General features: G+C 37.4%; 1 protein-coding gene across 2 annotated transcripts; it reads left to right on the top strand.

Annotated features, from left to right (window-relative positions):
- The first annotated feature begins 672 nt into the window (after positions 1–672).
- LOC132124577 (unconventional myosin-Va-like) lies at positions 673–17,703 on the top strand. 2 transcript variants are annotated; one of them, XM_059535655.1, is made up of 40 exons: positions 673–847; positions 1,639–1,749; positions 2,371–2,542; positions 3,352–3,496; positions 3,593–3,749; positions 3,841–3,984; positions 4,140–4,221; positions 4,778–4,885; positions 5,174–5,280; positions 5,373–5,638; positions 5,726–5,807; positions 5,906–6,046; positions 6,129–6,254; positions 6,333–6,416; positions 6,791–6,925; positions 7,852–7,949; positions 8,026–8,112; positions 8,373–8,481; positions 8,689–8,900; positions 9,003–9,159; positions 10,593–10,832; positions 10,922–11,116; positions 11,776–11,869; positions 12,141–12,292; positions 12,372–12,446; positions 12,534–12,671; positions 12,755–12,811; positions 12,896–13,120; positions 13,230–13,267; positions 13,379–13,459; positions 14,094–14,292; positions 14,361–14,454; positions 14,643–14,789; positions 14,934–15,088; positions 15,208–15,294; positions 15,576–15,726; positions 15,811–16,093; positions 16,744–16,918; positions 17,009–17,089; positions 17,164–17,703. In XM_059535655.1, the coding sequence occupies exons 1-40, from the start codon at positions 818–820 to the stop codon at positions 17,314–17,316; spliced, it is 5,373 nt and encodes a 1,790-aa protein (XP_059391638.1). In that variant the 5' UTR covers positions 673–817; the 3' UTR covers positions 17,317–17,703. The 2 variants fall into 2 exon arrangements, with proteins under 2 accessions (XP_059391638.1, XP_059391637.1); XM_059535654.1 differs by having other exon boundaries at positions 14,640–14,789.
- The last annotated feature ends 83 nt before the right edge of the window (positions 17,704–17,786 follow it).

Here is a 17,786-nt window from a genome sequence, read left to right as displayed (position 1 = left end):
AGCAGCAGCGAAGACGATGATATATAAATAACTTCCTTAGGTTTTGTGATTTGGTAAAGCATACAAAAACAAATAGTTCAAAAGTCATGAAAATGACCAAAAGACAAATATTGCTTTATACCTATAACGTTACCTGGCATACAAAGATGCCTGGCACTGAAATACGACAAGCGGGAAGAATCAACGTTAACCGTGAAATGGGCGGGGTATAGAAATAATGTTTTAATTTTAATTAAATTAATACTAAATATTATTATACTTCTCACAAACAGGTTACATTTAGTTGTAGTGTTTTGTTTAATTTTAAATAAAAATACCGAAATTTATCAGTCTTTTCCGTTGTTGTCACGTGGTACCTATTACTTTTCTCAGCGGCGGATCAATCCTATGCTGTTGTGATTACATGTCGATTGCTAATCCTTTTTTTATAAATCGTATGAAATGCCGGCACGAGTTTTCATTTACATGCCATATGTCTGTCTTGGTAATTTATTTAATGAAATGATTGGACTATTTTGTTTGCACATGTTTCCAGTGAGACAAAAATCATCCTGAGATTTAAATGCGGCTCAATGGAGAAGCGGCTCATTGAGCCACCAAGCGCCCTCTCGCGGAACACTACATTATGTTCCACTGGAACCAGGTATTAGTTTTTAAACCGTGCCACTCAATGTATTTCCCCACCGGCTGTCACACTTCCACACCACCAGCCGAGATATTGTAGAAACTTGTTGTTTCTCAATGTCTGTTTTCTAAGCCCCCGCAGACGCAGAGAGTTGCGATGTTTGTGGAGTAACGGGAATCCAGGCAGAGCCCAATGATGGCAGCGCCGGAGCTGTACTCGAAGGTATGAGAGTTTAAACCCCGCTACTTTCTCATCGGAGCAGTGGAAACGTGCAACATTGTACCATCCACACAATCTTACAGCACTTTTTACGGGGAACTTTAAAAAGGCTAATAGAATTAATTAGAATTTATTTTTGGTTAACTATCAAACATTCAGCAGCGGATTGTATTAAAACAAACAAACAATGAACTTATAATACATTTTAAATTCCTGCTTTAAATATGATTGGATTGATAAAACAATTTGATGCTTGTTGAAAGAAAAGAAAAAAATTCGGAGGAGCAGCTCTTATATTTGGGTATATTTGCAGATCTATTTTAATAATAATATGTAATTTCTTGTTTTAAAAAGGAATGCATTGATCACACAACAATCAGCCACTTGATTAAAGTTGGGGGGGAAATTAACTTTAATCTGGTTTGCATCTCTTATTTTAGGTAAATTAGACCATTTTATAACATTACATTTAATTTATTGTTTAAACTGTGAATGCATAAATGATAAAGCAATCAGATGCTTGATTGAAGTCGAAAGAAAAGTAAAACCAAACAAATATCTTGAGTTGCATCTCTAATTTGAGATAAATCATACAATTTCACAATTTTTAACCTAAAAGGAAAATGTAATTCTTGTTTTAAATATGGATGCATTGATAGTTTGATTCTTAAAAAAAGGAAAACAAAACATAATAAAATGCTCTATTCATTTTTTTTTTCAACCGTTTTATATTTGCTTTGAATTGCATTAAAAAAACATGCTACTCAAACTAATGTGGTGTTGACCGCCTGCAGTTTGCTCGAATCTGGATCCCAGACACCACAGAGGTGTGGAGATCAGCAGAGCTCACCAAAGACTACAAGCCCGGAGACACTGTCCTGCATCTACAGCTGGAGGATGAGACCGTGAGACTATCAACGTTTTTTTCACTTACACCATTTTGTAAAAGCTTAAGACCCAGTTTATCCATCCAACATGGGTATGAAGGGAAAACATGACACATCTGACCAGATCAGCTTCTGAGGACTGCTTGAGTCAGCACTGAGTCAAGTTTGAGGCAGAGTTGAGTCAGACTGGTGGAAAAAATAATGGGTGTGGAATTCCAATTGCTGCATAGTTCTAACTGCACCCATTGCTCTGTGTAACATTTAACTGGTGTGCCATGCCAAAGACGCACTTCTGTAGTTAAGCTTGTGGTTTTCCTGAGATAAATGTCCTCTAAATTTATCTCCTGCAAGTGTGTCAGTGATACCTAAAGCTTTTTGCATGTTTTACCCACAACACCACTGACGTTTAAGCTACACGCGTGCACTAGATGATCTAGCTCATTTTATATTAAAGGACTATTCTATGTTTAATAAAAGTTAGTCTACATCATGTAGACAGTAGAGCTCATGACAGAAAGTACTCAACAAATAACTTTCACACATACTGTAAAAGTTTATAGGACAAGGCAATCGATTCAGTTTAAGAGCATTTTAGTTCCCCACAGTAGCTGCAGTTGAACTCGAGTAACTTTTTCGCAGGAGTTTGAGTACAAGTTGGACCCAAAGAGTGGTGGTCTGCCGCCTCTTCGTAACCCGGACATCCTGGTGGGTGAGAACGACCTCACTGCTCTCAGTTATCTCCATGAACCGGCCGTCCTGCACAACCTCCGGGTCCGATTCACAGACTCCAAACTCATCTACACCTACTGCGGTAATCAGAATGTTCTTTGTGACATTGACATTGAAGTGTACAGAAAAGTCTGATCTTTGATTTTAATATATCTTATAAGCAAAGTCAACTCTTATGAAAGCAATATGACTGAATATGAGATTTCTTATGTTACTTAATTCAGATTAAATAATTTTTAAATAAATGGTATTTTATGTAATCAGTTTGTTCAATATTTCACTTTTTATTTTATTTGACTATAATTATTATAATTATTATTATTTTATTTCTGAGCATTGACCTGAATTAATTTTCTATTCCATTTCAGTGTCTTTATGAAGCCGTATGTCTGAGGCTGTTTGTTTTATATATATAATATATATATATATATATATATAATTTAATATATATATATATATATATATATATATATATATATATATATATATATAATTTAATATATATATATATATATATATATAATTTTTTTCTGTTAGTTTCATTTCTATTTAATATAATTAATTATTTACAGTTATACAATTAAATTGCATATTTTTTATTTTATTTTATTTTTTGATTTTAGCTGAGCATTGACCTGTAGACTTTTTACCTGTAGATATTACTAGTGAATATGAACCATAAAATGTGGCCCAGCTGAGCTTGTCCTCTGTACTGTGGAGCTCATTAGACTTTGAGTTATGGACTCCTGTTTTTAGATTAGACTGTTTTGCATAACAGTATGCAAAGTAAAGAAAAAAGTCTGAAAATGTGTTGTAATTCAGTCTGACCTTTGACCCAGAACTCCAGAAATTAAAAAAACCAACCATTTGTTTGTTTTAAAATAAAAATAGGCATCATTCTGGTTGCCATCAATCCATATGAAAGTCTTCCAATATATGGATCCGATATCATCAATGCTTACAGTGGGCAGAACATGGGCGATATGGACCCTCATATCTTTGCCGTGTCAGAGGAGGCCTATAAACAGATGGCCAGGTATGTGCGCACACCCTTTTTGCAAGAGATTGTATCTAAGAAAATGTCTATAATTTTTGGCAGTAACAATGCAATCTCTCCTTTTCCTCCTGTAAGAGATGAAAAGAACCAGTCCATCATCGTAAGTGGTGAATCTGGTGCAGGGAAGACGGTTTCTGCTAAATATGCCATGCGTTACTTCGCCACGGTCAGCGGCTCCTCTGCTGAGGCCAGCGTGGAGGAGAAAGTGCTGGCGTCCAGCCCCATCATGGAGGTAAGACAGCATTTAGCTACCTATCTTTATCTAGCTAGCTTCTGCCAGCCGGTGAAACTCCCAAACAGATCTAGATCTCTTCTGTGTGTAGGCTATAGGAAATGCCAAGACGACGAGAAACGACAACAGCAGTCGCTTCGGGAAGTATATTGAGATTGGGTTTGACAGGAAACACCAGATCATTGGAGCCAACATGAGGACGTACCTTCTGGAAAAGTCTAGAGTGGTGTTTCAGGTTAGTCTTCTGCTCGTTCATCTCAACTGCATACTTATTTAAAAAATTCGAAAGAGTCACCATTGATTTCAGTATTATAAAACATAGTAGCTTTAATATCAAATAAATATAAAATCTGATGTATTAATGTGGAAATATCATGTTTCCGGTTTTAGGCATGTGAGGAGAGGAACTATCACATCTTCTATCAGCTCTGTGCTTGTGCCCATTTACCTCAGTTTAAACGTCTCAAGTTAGGTATGATACAGTACACACACAGTATATAGTTTATAATTAAATCAGGTAAACCGTTAGCATCTTCATTACTAAACATCTTATAATGGGTTATTAATGTTTGGGAAGTCGTGGCCTAATGGTTAGAGAGTCGGACTCCCAATCGAAAGGTTGTGAGTTCGAGTCCCGGGCCGGCAGGAATTGTGGGTGGGGGGAGTGCATGTACAGTTCTCTCTCCACCTTCAATACCATGACTTAGGTGCCCTTGAGCAAGGCATCGAACCCCCAACTGCTCCCCGGGCGCCGCAGCATAAATGGCTGCCCACTGCTCCGGGTGTGTGCTCACAGTGTGTGTGTGTGTGTTCACTGCTCTGTGTGTGTGCACTTTGGATGGGTTAAACGCAGAGCACAAATTCCGAGTATGGGTCACCATACTTGGCTGAATGTCACTTCACTCACTCACTCATGTTATTGTAGGCTTCAAATCAACTGACAGCTGATATTTTGTAATAAGTAAATCTGTTCAGCACTTTCCCTCAGGGTGGACTCCTTTTCTTCAGTAACCAGTCTTTCTCTTAAGGTAGCGCTGATGACTTTCCCTACACTAACCAAGGCAGAAGTCCAGCCATCGAGGGAGTGAACGACCTGAAGGAGATGGAAGCCACAAGGAAAGCTTTTTCACTGCTGGGTATGAATATCTTGCCTTTCCATGTGCCCAAGAGGTGTTTCGTACACAAGGGTCCTATATGTTCTTCTTTTATTGGCTTAACTAACTATCAGAATGATAAATAGGTAACATAATTTGGATAACATGGATGAAGTTGAATTCTATTTTCATTGTGCATGAAGCTCTTTTATCTCAAAGGATCCAGGACAATTAGATTCCTCATGATATAAACCCTTTAAATGCTTCTTCACATACTCTTGGTTTAGTCTTTCAACCACAAACGTGCCAGTATCTGCTGATTGATTCCAGGAATTACAGAGGCGCACCAAATGGATTTATTCCAAATCCTGTCAGCCATTCTTCATCTGGGGAATGTGGAGTTGAAGGAGAAAGGATCTTCCAGTTGTTGCACCTCTGTAGGTAGCATAGAGTGCTTGAGAATTAATGGTTTCTTTAATACGCATTTTGCATTTTCATACATTGATTCCACACTATGTTGTCGGCACAGGATGAAAGCGGCCACCTGGCAGTGTTTTGTGACCTCACTGAGGTGTCGTACGAGTCCATGGCCCACTGGTTGTGCCATAAAAAACTCAAGACTGCCACAGAAACCCTAAACAAGCCTGTTACCCAACTGGAGGCCATAAACGGCCGAGATGCTCTTGCAAAACACATTTACGCCAAGCTTTTCTCATGGATCGTCGGCCAAGTCAACAAAGCCCTGAGCACTTCCTCCAAACCGCACTCGTTCATCGGTGTCCTAGACATCTATGGGTGGGTGAGGTGCTTTTATTTCATCTTCATTCTTTATTGATGTTAAAAATACAGTTGCAGGAAAATTAGGTGAACTGTTATGCCCAGGTTTGAGACGTTCGAGGTGAACAGCTTCGAGCAGTTCTGCATCAACTACGCCAACGAGAAGCTCCAGCAGCAGTTTAACATGGTCAGCATTTTCAAACGTGTGGCAGCTGCTCCGGCATTCACAAAATTATCAGTCATGTCCAAGCACATCACGACTCACAGAAAGCATTTCCCCTCCAGCACGTGTTCAAACTGGAGCAGGAGGAGTACATGAAGGAGCAGATACCATGGACGCTCATCGATTTCTACGACAACCAGCCATGCATCAACCTGATCGAGGCCAAGATGGGCTTGCTAGATCTTTTAGATGAAGAATGCACTGTAAAAAACATTATTAAACCATTAATGTTATATAATAAGCATCTCTTTTTTTGTGATGAACACGTTGATTTGTTGCTTTCAGATGCCAAAAGGTTCAGATGAATCATGGGCGCAAAAGCTGTACAACACTCACCTAAAGAAAAGCTCTCACTTTGAGAAGCCGCGCATGTCTAACAAAGCCTTCATCATATTGCACTTTGCAGACAAGGTACAGGGAGGAAATATGCACTTATTATGAGGAATTCTTAAGAGTCCTTCCCATTTGATCTCTCGATTTCTGTTTTAGGTTGAATACCAGTGTGATGGATTTCTGGAGAAAAATAAAGACACAGTCAATGAAGAACAAATTAATGTGCTGAAGGCTAGTAAGGTGTGTTCATCTCAGCATAGCTCACTAACATTTTTCTGGCACAGAAATTCAGCTTCCTGTGCTCTGCACAGTCATAATGAGAACCAGGAACATGTTTGAGCTTGCCAAATGTTATTCTCTGCTCCCTTAGTAACTTAAAAATAGATGTATGGTTCAACATAAATGAGTTAAGTATCGCCACCTGCTGTTTGGTTCATGAACATCTTGGCTTCTTAGAGAGGATTTTTGCTCTGGTGGGTTGGAGCCCAAAACATGGATTGGTGATGGTCATGGTTTAGTGTTAATATCAAGTAATGAGAGAACCACTGGTCTAGAGTGTAATTGTCACAAGTAGCATATCGCTCCGTTATAAAGTCTGTCTTGTTTTCTCACAGTTCGCCTTACTGGTTGAGCTCTTTCCGGATGAGGAAACACCTGCAGCTCTGAGCACCACAGCACCATCTGGTCGTGCAAAGATTGGACGGTCCACCCAGTCTTTTAGGGAGCACAAGAAGTCAGTTGGACTGCAGGTTAGAATTGACCAACAAAACCAAGATCCAGCGCTGTTATTCATTCTCCTCTGAACTGTTGATACAGTAAGGCCCTGAAAGTAAAACCCCAATTATTTCCATTAATTGATTATACTAATAACAATAAACCTTTTATAGGAATACTACTCTCCCTCATATCATTCCAGACTTTCCTTTAAGACAGACTGACTGTGAGCTCAGATGTTTTATTAAAAACAACAACAAAACAGTTTAATAGTTAAATATATTCAAATGTTTGGGTGTGATAAAAAAAAAATACTTCTATTTAGCAAGAATAGATTAAATTGATCAGAAGTGACAAAGACTTTTACATTGTTATAAAATATTTCACATAAATGCTGTTCTTTTTAACTTTCTATTCATGGAAGAATCCTGAAGAAATAACTTTTCTACCTTTTATAAGAAATGTTTCTTGAGCACCAAATCAGCATATTACATTACATTTAAAAATCTATTACAATGGAAAAAATATATAATTAATAATACAGTTTTACAATTTTACTGTTTTTACTGTATTTTTTTTTATCAAATAAACATGCACCCTTTTTGAACAATAGAGACTTACTGACTGATCTTACTGGCTCCAAACTTTCTAAAACATTGTTTTGTTTCGTTCTTAAAGTCAATGATAATACATTTGTTGTTTTATTTTGTTTCATTCTATTTTATTCTATTAGCAATGCATTATGGAATTGTAGTTCATTGTCTTTACAGTCTTGTACCTCTCTTTTTTCATAATTTTCATATACTATTCTTCTATAAATCATTGAGAGCATGAATGGGAAAAATGCTTCCATAACCAAAGCTGCCAAAAAATGTGGGAAAAGTGGGCGGTTGCTCTGTTGAAACCGATATTGTCCAGCCAGATCTTATTTGTCTGAAGCTTTTGTTCCTCCTGTTTAAAGTTCAGGAACTCTCTGCACCTGCTTATGGACACACTGAACGCCACCACCCCACATTATGTGCGCTGTATCAAACCAAATGACGTCAAAGCCCCCTTCATGTCAGTAAACTGAGTTCAGACATAATCCACCGTTATGTAACATGGGTCACTATAGTGTCTTCTCCTCTGTCTGTAGGATGGACCCCCATCGAGCCGTTCAGCAGCTCAGAGCATGTGGAGTCCTCGAAACCATTCGCATCTCAGCTGCAGGCTTCCCTTCCAGGTGCTAATTCAATAACTCACATGTCTTTCCAGTGTCCCTTCTGCTTGAAATCTGATTGGCTGCGACCAATTCAAGGGAACCAATCAGATGTGACAAACCCAAAAGCACAAATAAAATATTTTGAAGTGGCAATCTAATAACAGAATAGCCAGTAAAACCCCTTATTAACCTTATTCTAATCAAGTTTAAAAATTCATTAAATGCCTTAACGGATTTGAAGTCTGTTTGTGTTTTAATAATCTTGATCTCTCTCTGGTCAGGTGGACTTATCAAGAGTTCTTCAGCCGCTATCGTGTTCTAATGAGGCAGAAAGAAATCCTCTCAGACTGGAAGTTGACCTGCCAGAGTGTTCTAGAACGGCTTGTGCAGGTATCACACTTCTTATCTGTTCTTTCTCTATACAAAGAGCATGTAAAAACATACCTAGGCTGGTTTAAGTTGATCTCTCAGTTAAAAAAAGTGTCCCAAACCCCTCTAAACCATTCAACACATCCTACAAACCAGCTTAGGTTGGTTGAGGTTGAGGTGTTTTGAGGTTTTTAAACTGTCTAATGTTACTTTGTCCCCCCTCTGCAGAACAAAGATAAATACCAGTTCGGAAAAACAAAGATCTTCTTCCGGGCTGGACAGGTGGCCTACCTGGAAAAACTGAGGGCAGACAAACTTCGTACGGCCTGCATCAACATCCAAAAAACTATCCGTTGCTGGCTCGCCCGCAAGAAATACCTGCGTATTCGCCAAGCAGCCATTACCTTGCAGAGATACCAGAGAGGACACCAGGCTCGATGGTGCGTCACACTCACAAATATTGTAGATTAACTTAAATTAAGATCAATTGTAATTCTGGTTGGAAACTAAACTAACAGTGTGTTTTATCTACCCTCGCTTAGCTTGTGCAAGACATTGAGGAGGACGCGGGCCGCAGTGATCTTCCAGAAGAACACACGTATGTGGGCGGCCAGACGACAGTTCCAGCGACAGAAAGCAGCAGCGGTTCTCATCCAGAGGTTACTGCGCGGCTATACAGCCAGACTGGAGCACAAACGGGTATGCAGACTAGTTTTTGTGGTGTAGCAGAGCAGATAAATATCTAGGCTTGTATTAACAAATGTAAAAAAAAAGTGCTAGAAGAAAAAAAAAAATCTGACTCTCAGGAGTATCAACTATTTCTTAATACAGAGAAACACTAATTCTCATTCATTTAAAGTGGCAGTGAACTATTTGAATTTATTATCTACTGCAGTTTCCCTCTTAAAATTCTATTATATATATAAATGTTTTATAATTTATATAAGTCAAAAGTTTTTTAACATTACAGGTTAGTCTCTTCTGCTCACCAAGCCTGCATTTATTTGATCAATAACAGTAAAAATGTTGAAATATTTTTACTATTTGAAATAACTGTTTTCTATTTTGAATATATTTTAAAATGTAATTTATTCCTGTGATGTTAAAACTGAAGACTGGAGTAATGATGCTGAAAATTCAGTGTCACATGATCCTTCAGAAATGATTCTAATATGCTGATTTGTTATTCAAGAAACTTTTTTTTTTTATTATAGTAATATTTAAAATAGTACAATACTATTTTTTCAGTATTTTTGATGAACAGAAAGATCCAAGGATCAGCATTTATCTTAAATAAAAACTTTTTAACATTATACACTATACCATTCAATGTTTTTGGACAAATTATATAAAGTAATACTTTTGTTTAGCACGGATGCTTTAAATTGATGATAAAGACATTTATAATATTATAGAAATTTATATTTCAGATAAATGCTGTTCTTTTGAAGTCTCTATTCATCCAAAAACCTGAAGCAATCCAACTCTGCTGTTTTCAGTGTAATAATAATAATAATAATAATAATAAATGTTTTTGAGCTGCAAATCACAATATTAGAATGACTAGTGAAGGATCATGTGCCTGGAGTAATGATGCTAATTCAGCTTTGAAATCACAGGAATAATTTTATTTTATTTTAAATAGTTATTTTAAATAGTAAAAAAAATTCAAAATATTACTGTTTTTGCTTTACTTTGGATCAAATAAATGCAGGCTTAAAGAGCAGAACATTAAAAATCACTGTTTAAAAACATTTGATTGGTAGTGTATATTATGTATTCAAAAAACATATTATGTATTATACTCTTTTATTTGTAATTTTTTTGTTTGTTTGTTTTTTTTACTTTTGAATTGAATTAGAGTTTGATTTTCAGCCAAGAGACCAGCCGTTTTCTAACATTTATTTGTTTTATGACATCTCCAGCTCAAAACCTCACATGAAATAAATTGACCTTATTTAAAACTAGTACCATTCTAGTATATCTTCCCATGATTCCCAGTCCAATTCTCTCTACACTGTTTCAATCAGGAATGTTACATTATGAAAGTAACATGGGTTGCAAGTGCTTCCATGTTGGATTGAGGATGAAAGCAGCTTTTACAGAGCTTGTCATCTTGTTTTCTTTCACAGTTGGTGTGTGAGCACAAGGCTTTACTGATCCAGCGCTGGGTGCGTGGCTTCCTGGCCCGCTGGCGTTTCCGTCGCATCAAGCGGGCTGTGGTGTACCTGCAGTGTTGCGTGCGCAGGATGCTGGCCCGTCGAGCGCTCAAGAAACTCAAGATTGAAGCCAGATCGGTCGAGCACTACAAGAAGCTCAACTTCGGCATGGAGAACAAGATCATGCAGCTTCAGAGGAAACTGGATGAGCAGGTATCCTTAGTCTCTTTCATCGTCATCGGTCTTGATATATAATGAGTAATCCATGTATGAATTACAGAATATTTGTTTTGTGTCATTAGCATAAGGAGAACCGAGAGCTTTCCGAGCAAATTAGACAAATGGAGAGCCACAGTGCCACGGAGCTGGAGAAGTTGCACCTGCAGCTCAAGACTCTTCAAGATGCAGAAGAGGAGTCCCGTCACCGTGGAGACCTGGTGACATCATTACAGGAGGAGCTGGAATTGCTCCGTCAGGAGCTGGAGAAGAACAAAGAGGTACTATTTACATTAATATATTTTTTATTATTTACTTAAAATAGTGTGTGATTTATATATATACAAATTTTTTTTTTTTTTTTATATCATCACTTATTGACCTAAAAAACGGTCACCTCAAATTTTTTGAACAGTAGTGCAGTAAATTTTATATATAAAAAAAATGTTCTTCATGAAATGGATCATTTTATTCAGCAAGGAAACATTAAATTGATCAAAAGTTCCAGTAAAGGCATTTATAATGTTATAAAAGGTTTATCTTTTATATTAAGTTATTTTGAACTTTCTCTTCATCAAAGAATCCTACTAAAATTATATCATGGTTTAAGCAGGACAAAATTCAGCTTTGCCATTGCAGGAATATATTACATATTAAAATATATTTAAAAAGCAAACCGTTATTTTAAAATATAGTAATATTTAAACATTTTAACGGTTTTTATTGTATATTTTATCACATAAATGCAGCTTTGGTGATCATGAGAGTGTGTATATACATATATACTGTATACTTCTACAACACTAAGTTTGTTAACTATATTCTAATCCAATTTCATGGTTTCTTTTAAACTGCTGAGATTTAATAATTATAGAACAAAAGCTTGTGTGTTGTAGAGTGAACAAAACAGTGTGATCAATCACCTAACCGCTGTCTGCAGATGGTTTCTGAACTGAATGAGAAGAACACACTGCTGAAGAGTGAGAAAGATGAGATGAACAGACTGATCCAGGAACAGGAGCAGCGGATAAAAGGTGCATTCACGCTGTTTTGGCTTTGCTCAGGAAAGCTCCAACCTTATAGCTAGTAATACTATTGTGGTTGGTGATGGCTTGGGCAAGAGTATCTGTATTCCTTGTGGAGGAAGTTACTCTTCAGCAGTCCTATTCATCACACTGGTAGTTACTTGACCAGTGGATCTGTTTATCTGCCAAACTTTTTTATTAAGTGGTTAACAATGTACAAAACTGGATTTACATACCAAGAGAGTCATGTAGCAGTTGTCATCTGCACTGTCTTAAACAGAGAAGTCAGAGTCGACCCATGAGGATGTCATGGATGAGCGCCTGCAAGCACAGCTGACTGAGGAACGCTTCCGTTACCAAAACCTTCTGTCCGAGCACCTGAAGCTGGAGGAGCGCTACGCTGATCTCAGATCAGAAAAAGAGGCGGCTGAAGTAATAATTTTTTTTTCTAATACATTGCTATTTTACATTACATTTTTACTATTGTAACATATTTTGTGTTTCTAAAAAGGAGTTCTCTAAACCTGGTCATAACAGAGCCGACTCTGGCTACATAGGGTCAGAGGTCAGCTCGCTGCAAAAAGAGGTCAGTTTCCAAAAGCAGTTTGACTTCTAAGTTACTCCTAGATTATCTGTTTGGAAAGAATCTGATGGTTGTGTTTGTTGTGTCTAGGATGCTGTGCAGATGGCAGCTGATGTGTCCCTGCTGCTGAAGCTGCAGAGGAGAGTCGCTGAGCTGGAGAAGGAGAAGATGGACCTGCAGGGGGAGATGGACACCAAAGAAGAGCAGCTACAACTGGAACGAACTAAAGTAAGAGCCAGAACAGCTCGGTTTAAGTCAACCAATAAAAAAGAAATTCTGTGGTCATGCATGATCTTTCTTTGTGTTTTCAGGAACTGGAAGATTGTCGGAGATTGTTAGGGGCTGAGAGAGACAATGAGGCTCTGAAGGTACCAAAAACACGCCTTTACACACTTCATAAAACTCTTCTGTTTGTCTTTTACACGTGTGTGTGTGTTGTGATGTGCTCACAGCGTCAGGAGCTGGAGTCTGACAATAAGAAGCTGAAGAAAGATCTGCAGGAGCTCCGTCAGTCCCTCAGTAAGGGGTCGGGGTCAAAGGTGGCGTCCCCTGGAGGTCATGCATATAAGGTGCTCCTGGAACAGCTCAACTCTACCACTGAAGAGCTTGAAATGCGAAAGGAGGAAGTGCTCATTTTGCGCTCTCAACTGGTGAACCACGAGGCATTTAAACATAAGGTAGTGTGCAAACTTTTTTTCAGCTGTTTGACATTCAATATGTAAAAATCGTATAATTTGTTACATTTTTTTTAGTTAATATATACGTGTATACACATTTATTTTTCAGGAAATGGGAACTGAAGGAGATTCAGGTGACTCGAGCAGGTTTGTCATCTTTCATATTCCATAAATTTGTATTTACAGTCATTATATCCATCATCAGTCTGTAACATGCATTCTTCCTTATAATGGAAATCATGACTCTTTCTCTCTCAGATCCCCCACACTGGACCTTCATGAGCTCAATGAGGATGGAGAACTCTGGATGGCTTATGAGAGCCTTAAGGAAACTAACAGGTGAAATAAAATAGATTTACTATACAAAAACACTCTTTCTCACATATACTAATTTGCACACACCATTTACACGAGTCATTTTTTAAGTGGAAATGTCTTTTTTTATATTGGTAAACAAATTGGCTAAATGCCCCCTTTAGGGAAGATGATGAACTACCGGGGGTGTTTTTTTTAATTTATTTCTTTTACTGATTATTGATGAACATGCATCATTTGTGTAGGAAATTGTAAAAAAAAAAATATATATATATTTTTAAAAAATTGATTGAGAAATTCATATCATATGCACTAAAAGGCTTTACCTAAAAACAATATAAAAACAATTAAATAAATGTTAGCTGAAATAATGTAAAATATATAACTTGCCGACGTTTCTCATTTTCTTTTAGTTTGTTGAAGTACTAAAATGATTTAAAACTAAATAAAATAAACTTGAACTTAATGAAAGCTATATAGACTAATACAAATGACACAAAACAACTAAATTATTAAAAAATTATCCAAAATAATAATTAAAACTATAAAATATAGAAATAAAATAAAATTCAAAATATTAACAAAAACTATTAGTATATCATTGATACTAAAATAACACTGGCTTAGATGATATTTTAATATCTCTCTCTCTTTGCAGGATTCTAGAGTCGCAGTTGCAAACTCAGGGACAGTCCCATGAGAAGGAGGCGGAGGGTTTGAGGGCAGAGCTTCAGCGGTTGAGGGCGGAGCTTGGTCAGCAGCAGCAGATGCTGTCAGACAGCTTGGAGCTTCCGCATGATGCCCGAATACAAGCAAGCCTGCAGCACGAGATCAGTCGCCTCACGCAACAAAATATGGTAAATATACATTTTAATATATCATAGTAAGTATTCTTCTGTATTATAATGATTTCTGTACATTCTAGGAACTCTTACAGCAGATGGGGACACAGGACAAAATGGTCCGCAAACTAAAGAAACACCTGAAAATATACATGAAGAAGTTTGGGGAGGCTGAAGGTAATGATTTCTCATTTTGAATAAAACCTAGTAATATAATCTGTCAAGTTAAAAGACTGACACTAATTGAAAACATTAAAGCATAAACATTCAGTTTCGTAGATGAATTGACACATGAATTTCTGTAGGAGTGGCATCCCAAGATCATATTTATTTAGAAAGTATTCATATTTTGGTGGTGGCAGCAGGTGTTAATATCGAGCAGTCCTCTCCGGAGAACACGGTTGGCGAGAGCGGTCACACGGTCAGCATCGTTCGCATAGAGAGGGATTTCCAAGGCATGCTGGAGTACAGGAGAGAAGATGAGAGCAAACTGTTCAAGATACTCATCACAGGTGATCTGAACATCATAAATCTAATCAGCAGAGAAACTTTAACAATACAGATGTATACAGTTCCTCTCTTTTGCTGTATTTAGGCTGTTACTTGTATTCCATTGAAAAAAGTGATTTTTAGTCATTTTGAGCATTGATCCACAGAGCTCAAACCCCGAGGTGTGGCGGTGAATCTGCTCCCAGGTCTGCCTGCTTACATTCTCTTCATGTGTCTGCGGCACGCCGACTACGCCAACGATGACCAGCGGGTCTCCACCCTGCTGAACTCCTCCATCAACACCATCAAGAACGTGCTGAAGGTGACAGACTCTCTCAGTCAGGAAATTTATAGTCAATCATCTTACTATGAAAAATCTGGTCCAGTTTATTTCAGTTAAACATCTGATAAAACATGCTGTGAACTTACTTATCTTTGCAGAAACGTGGAGATTTTGAAACCAGTTCCTTCTGGTTGGCAAACACCTGTCGCTTCTTACATTGCCTGAGGCAGTACAGTGGAGAGGAGGTAGATTGTGTGTTGTGTTTCAAACCTTAGTGTGCTGCCTACCTAGATAGCATTTTAGGCATCAGTATTATACTACTTGCATGAAGATTGTTCAAAAAAAAAATGGCAGCAGCATTTATTAAATATCTTGTCCTGATCAAACAAGTCCTTCACAAGAAACGCAATCCCAGAATGCACTTCAACAAATCTTTTTCCTTAGATGCTACATTTTTTTTTTTTTTTTTATAATTTACTGCTGTATGAATGCTGACTTAATGTTATCTCTTCCTGACCTCTTTTAGGCGTACACAAAGCACAACACGCCACGGCAGAACAAACACTGTCTGACGAACTTTGACCTGTCTGAGTACCGCCAGGTTCTGAGTGATCTGGCTATTCAGATCTACCAGCAGCTCATCAGGGTTATAGAAAATATTTTGCACCCAAAGATCGGTAACTCTGCATGCTATGGTTATAAACATTTTAATATTTAATAGACACTCTCTGTTAGATCATTCCCTCTTGTCCTCATTCTAGCACCAGCCATGCTGGAGACGGAGACTGTTCAGGGTGTGATGGGCGTAAAGCCCACAGGAATGAGGAAGCGCACGTCCAGTGTCCACGAGGATAGCTCTCACTCGCTGGAGTCCATTCTGAAGCAGCTGGATGTGTTTTATTACACGCTGCTTCAGCATGGTAATGACACCGAGGTGGTCCGGCAGTTCATCAAACAGCAGTTCTACGTCTTCTGCTCCGTCACGCTCAACAACTTGCTGCTCCGCAAGGACATGTGCTCCTGGAGTAAAGGCCTGCAGATCAGGTACTGGCCACTAGAGGCCACTTGACGTGATGGTAGTCTGGATTGAATCATTTTTTTTCATAATTTAAAAAACAAAAAATCATATAGTATGGAAACCCGTTTCCGCCACTAAATAAAAAATAAAACAAGGTAATTGCAACTTTTTATCAAGAAAAGTCAGAACTGTGAGTTCATATCTCGCATTTCTGACATTTATTTTTCCTCAGAATTGCGAGTTAAGTCAAAATTTTCGAGTTTCTATCACAATTCTGAGAAAAAATTTTGAGATTTAAAAAGGATCAGCTACCTAGTTTTTTTATTTATTTAGTGGTGGAAATGGGCTTCCATGGTATAGCCTATGTTTACTAATTTACAGTTTTACATTGTCTATAACTTTTTCTAAAACCTGTAAATAACCTTTATATATATATATATATATGTATAATAGCATTCCACTGGAGTATTATATATACCTGTTATTATTATTATATTTGTGTACATATACAGTTTACATTTTAATAAAAAAATATATATTTACATTTTTATATATACATTAAACTTTTATATATATAATTCTATAAAGTTTCTTTAAATAAAAAAAAAAATACAAATTTATAGAATTATGTATAATTTTTTTCATTGATTTATTATTGTTTTGTCCTTCATGTAAGATATAATGTATGTCAGCTGGAGGAGTGGCTGCTGGATAAAGATCTTCAGGGCAGTGGAGCGCGTGAGTCTCTGGAGCCTCTGATTCAGGCCGCTCAGCTTCTGCAGATCAAAAAGAAGAGCCAGGACGACGCAGAGGCCATCTGCACCATGTGCACGGCTCTCACCGCTGAACAGGTGTGTGTGTGTGTGTGTGTGTGTGAGAGAGCTGAACAGAGCTGAAACCTTCAGTTTAATTCCGATGTTCTGTGTTTCTTTCTGGGACAGATCGTGAAAATCCTCAGCTTGTACACACCAGTGAATGAGTTTGAGGAGAGAGTGTCTATATTATTCATAAAGTCTGTACAGGTGAGTCATTTCTCAATGTTTTTTTTATATTATTGTTGGATTTACATGGTAAACCACTTCTCCATTCTCTCTAGACTTTATTAAAGGATCGTAAGGAGTCTTCTCAGTTACTGATGGATGCGAAGATCATTTTCCCAGTCACCTTCCCCTTCAACCCTTCACCTGTGGCCCTCGAGACCATCCAGATCCCCAGCAGCCTCAACCTCAACTTCCTGACACGGGTTTAAAAACACACCATTGACCATAATCATGGAAACTACAGAACACAACACAAGATTGGATTATATTTGTGGTCACATCATCTGGGATGTTTGTGTTTACATTTCCTGTATCACTGTTAAGATGAAACGTTAAACACATGTATTTCACTGTATTTTCTGGTGTTTGGGGCTAAAATGACTTGTAATGCTCAGGACCTCAGTTGTGTCACACTTAAAATGACATATTCCTGTAAAGCGTATTTATAGCGTTTCTTGTAAGGTTAAAAATGGACAAGAACACTTCTTGATCTTTACAAATATCTTAAATATTTTTATGCACAGTATTTGAATATAAAAGCTATCATTATTGCCATTTGAATTATAAAATCAAATGTTATAAAAAGTTTTCATGTATTCATACTGTGTATATTATTTAGCTGACATTTTTAGAATGTACTTGAATAATAACCAAAGTTTTAATGAGTCCAAATGGTAAT

The sequence above is a fragment of the Carassius carassius genome, chromosome 43, assembly GCF_963082965.1.
Source record: "Carassius carassius chromosome 43, fCarCar2.1, whole genome shotgun sequence".
Taxonomy (NCBI): Eukaryota; Metazoa; Chordata; class Actinopteri; order Cypriniformes; family Cyprinidae; genus Carassius; species Carassius carassius.
Note: the sequence above shows the minus strand (reverse complement) of the source record. Positions and strands in the feature narration are given on the sequence as shown.

Excerpts from the sequence above, each read along its gene's own strand:
- LOC132124577 (XM_059535654.1), top strand. The coding sequence starts at position 818 with ATGATGGCAGCGCCGGAGCTGTACTCGAAG. Across the intron at positions 3,750-3,840 it reads CGTCCAGCCCCATCATGGAG|GCTATAGGAAATGCCAAGAC; the intron begins GTAAGACAGCAT and ends TTCTGTGTGTAG. Across the intron at positions 8,901-9,002 it reads AGAGGACACCAGGCTCGATG|CTTGTGCAAGACATTGAGGA; the intron begins GTGCGTCACACT and ends ACCCTCGCTTAG.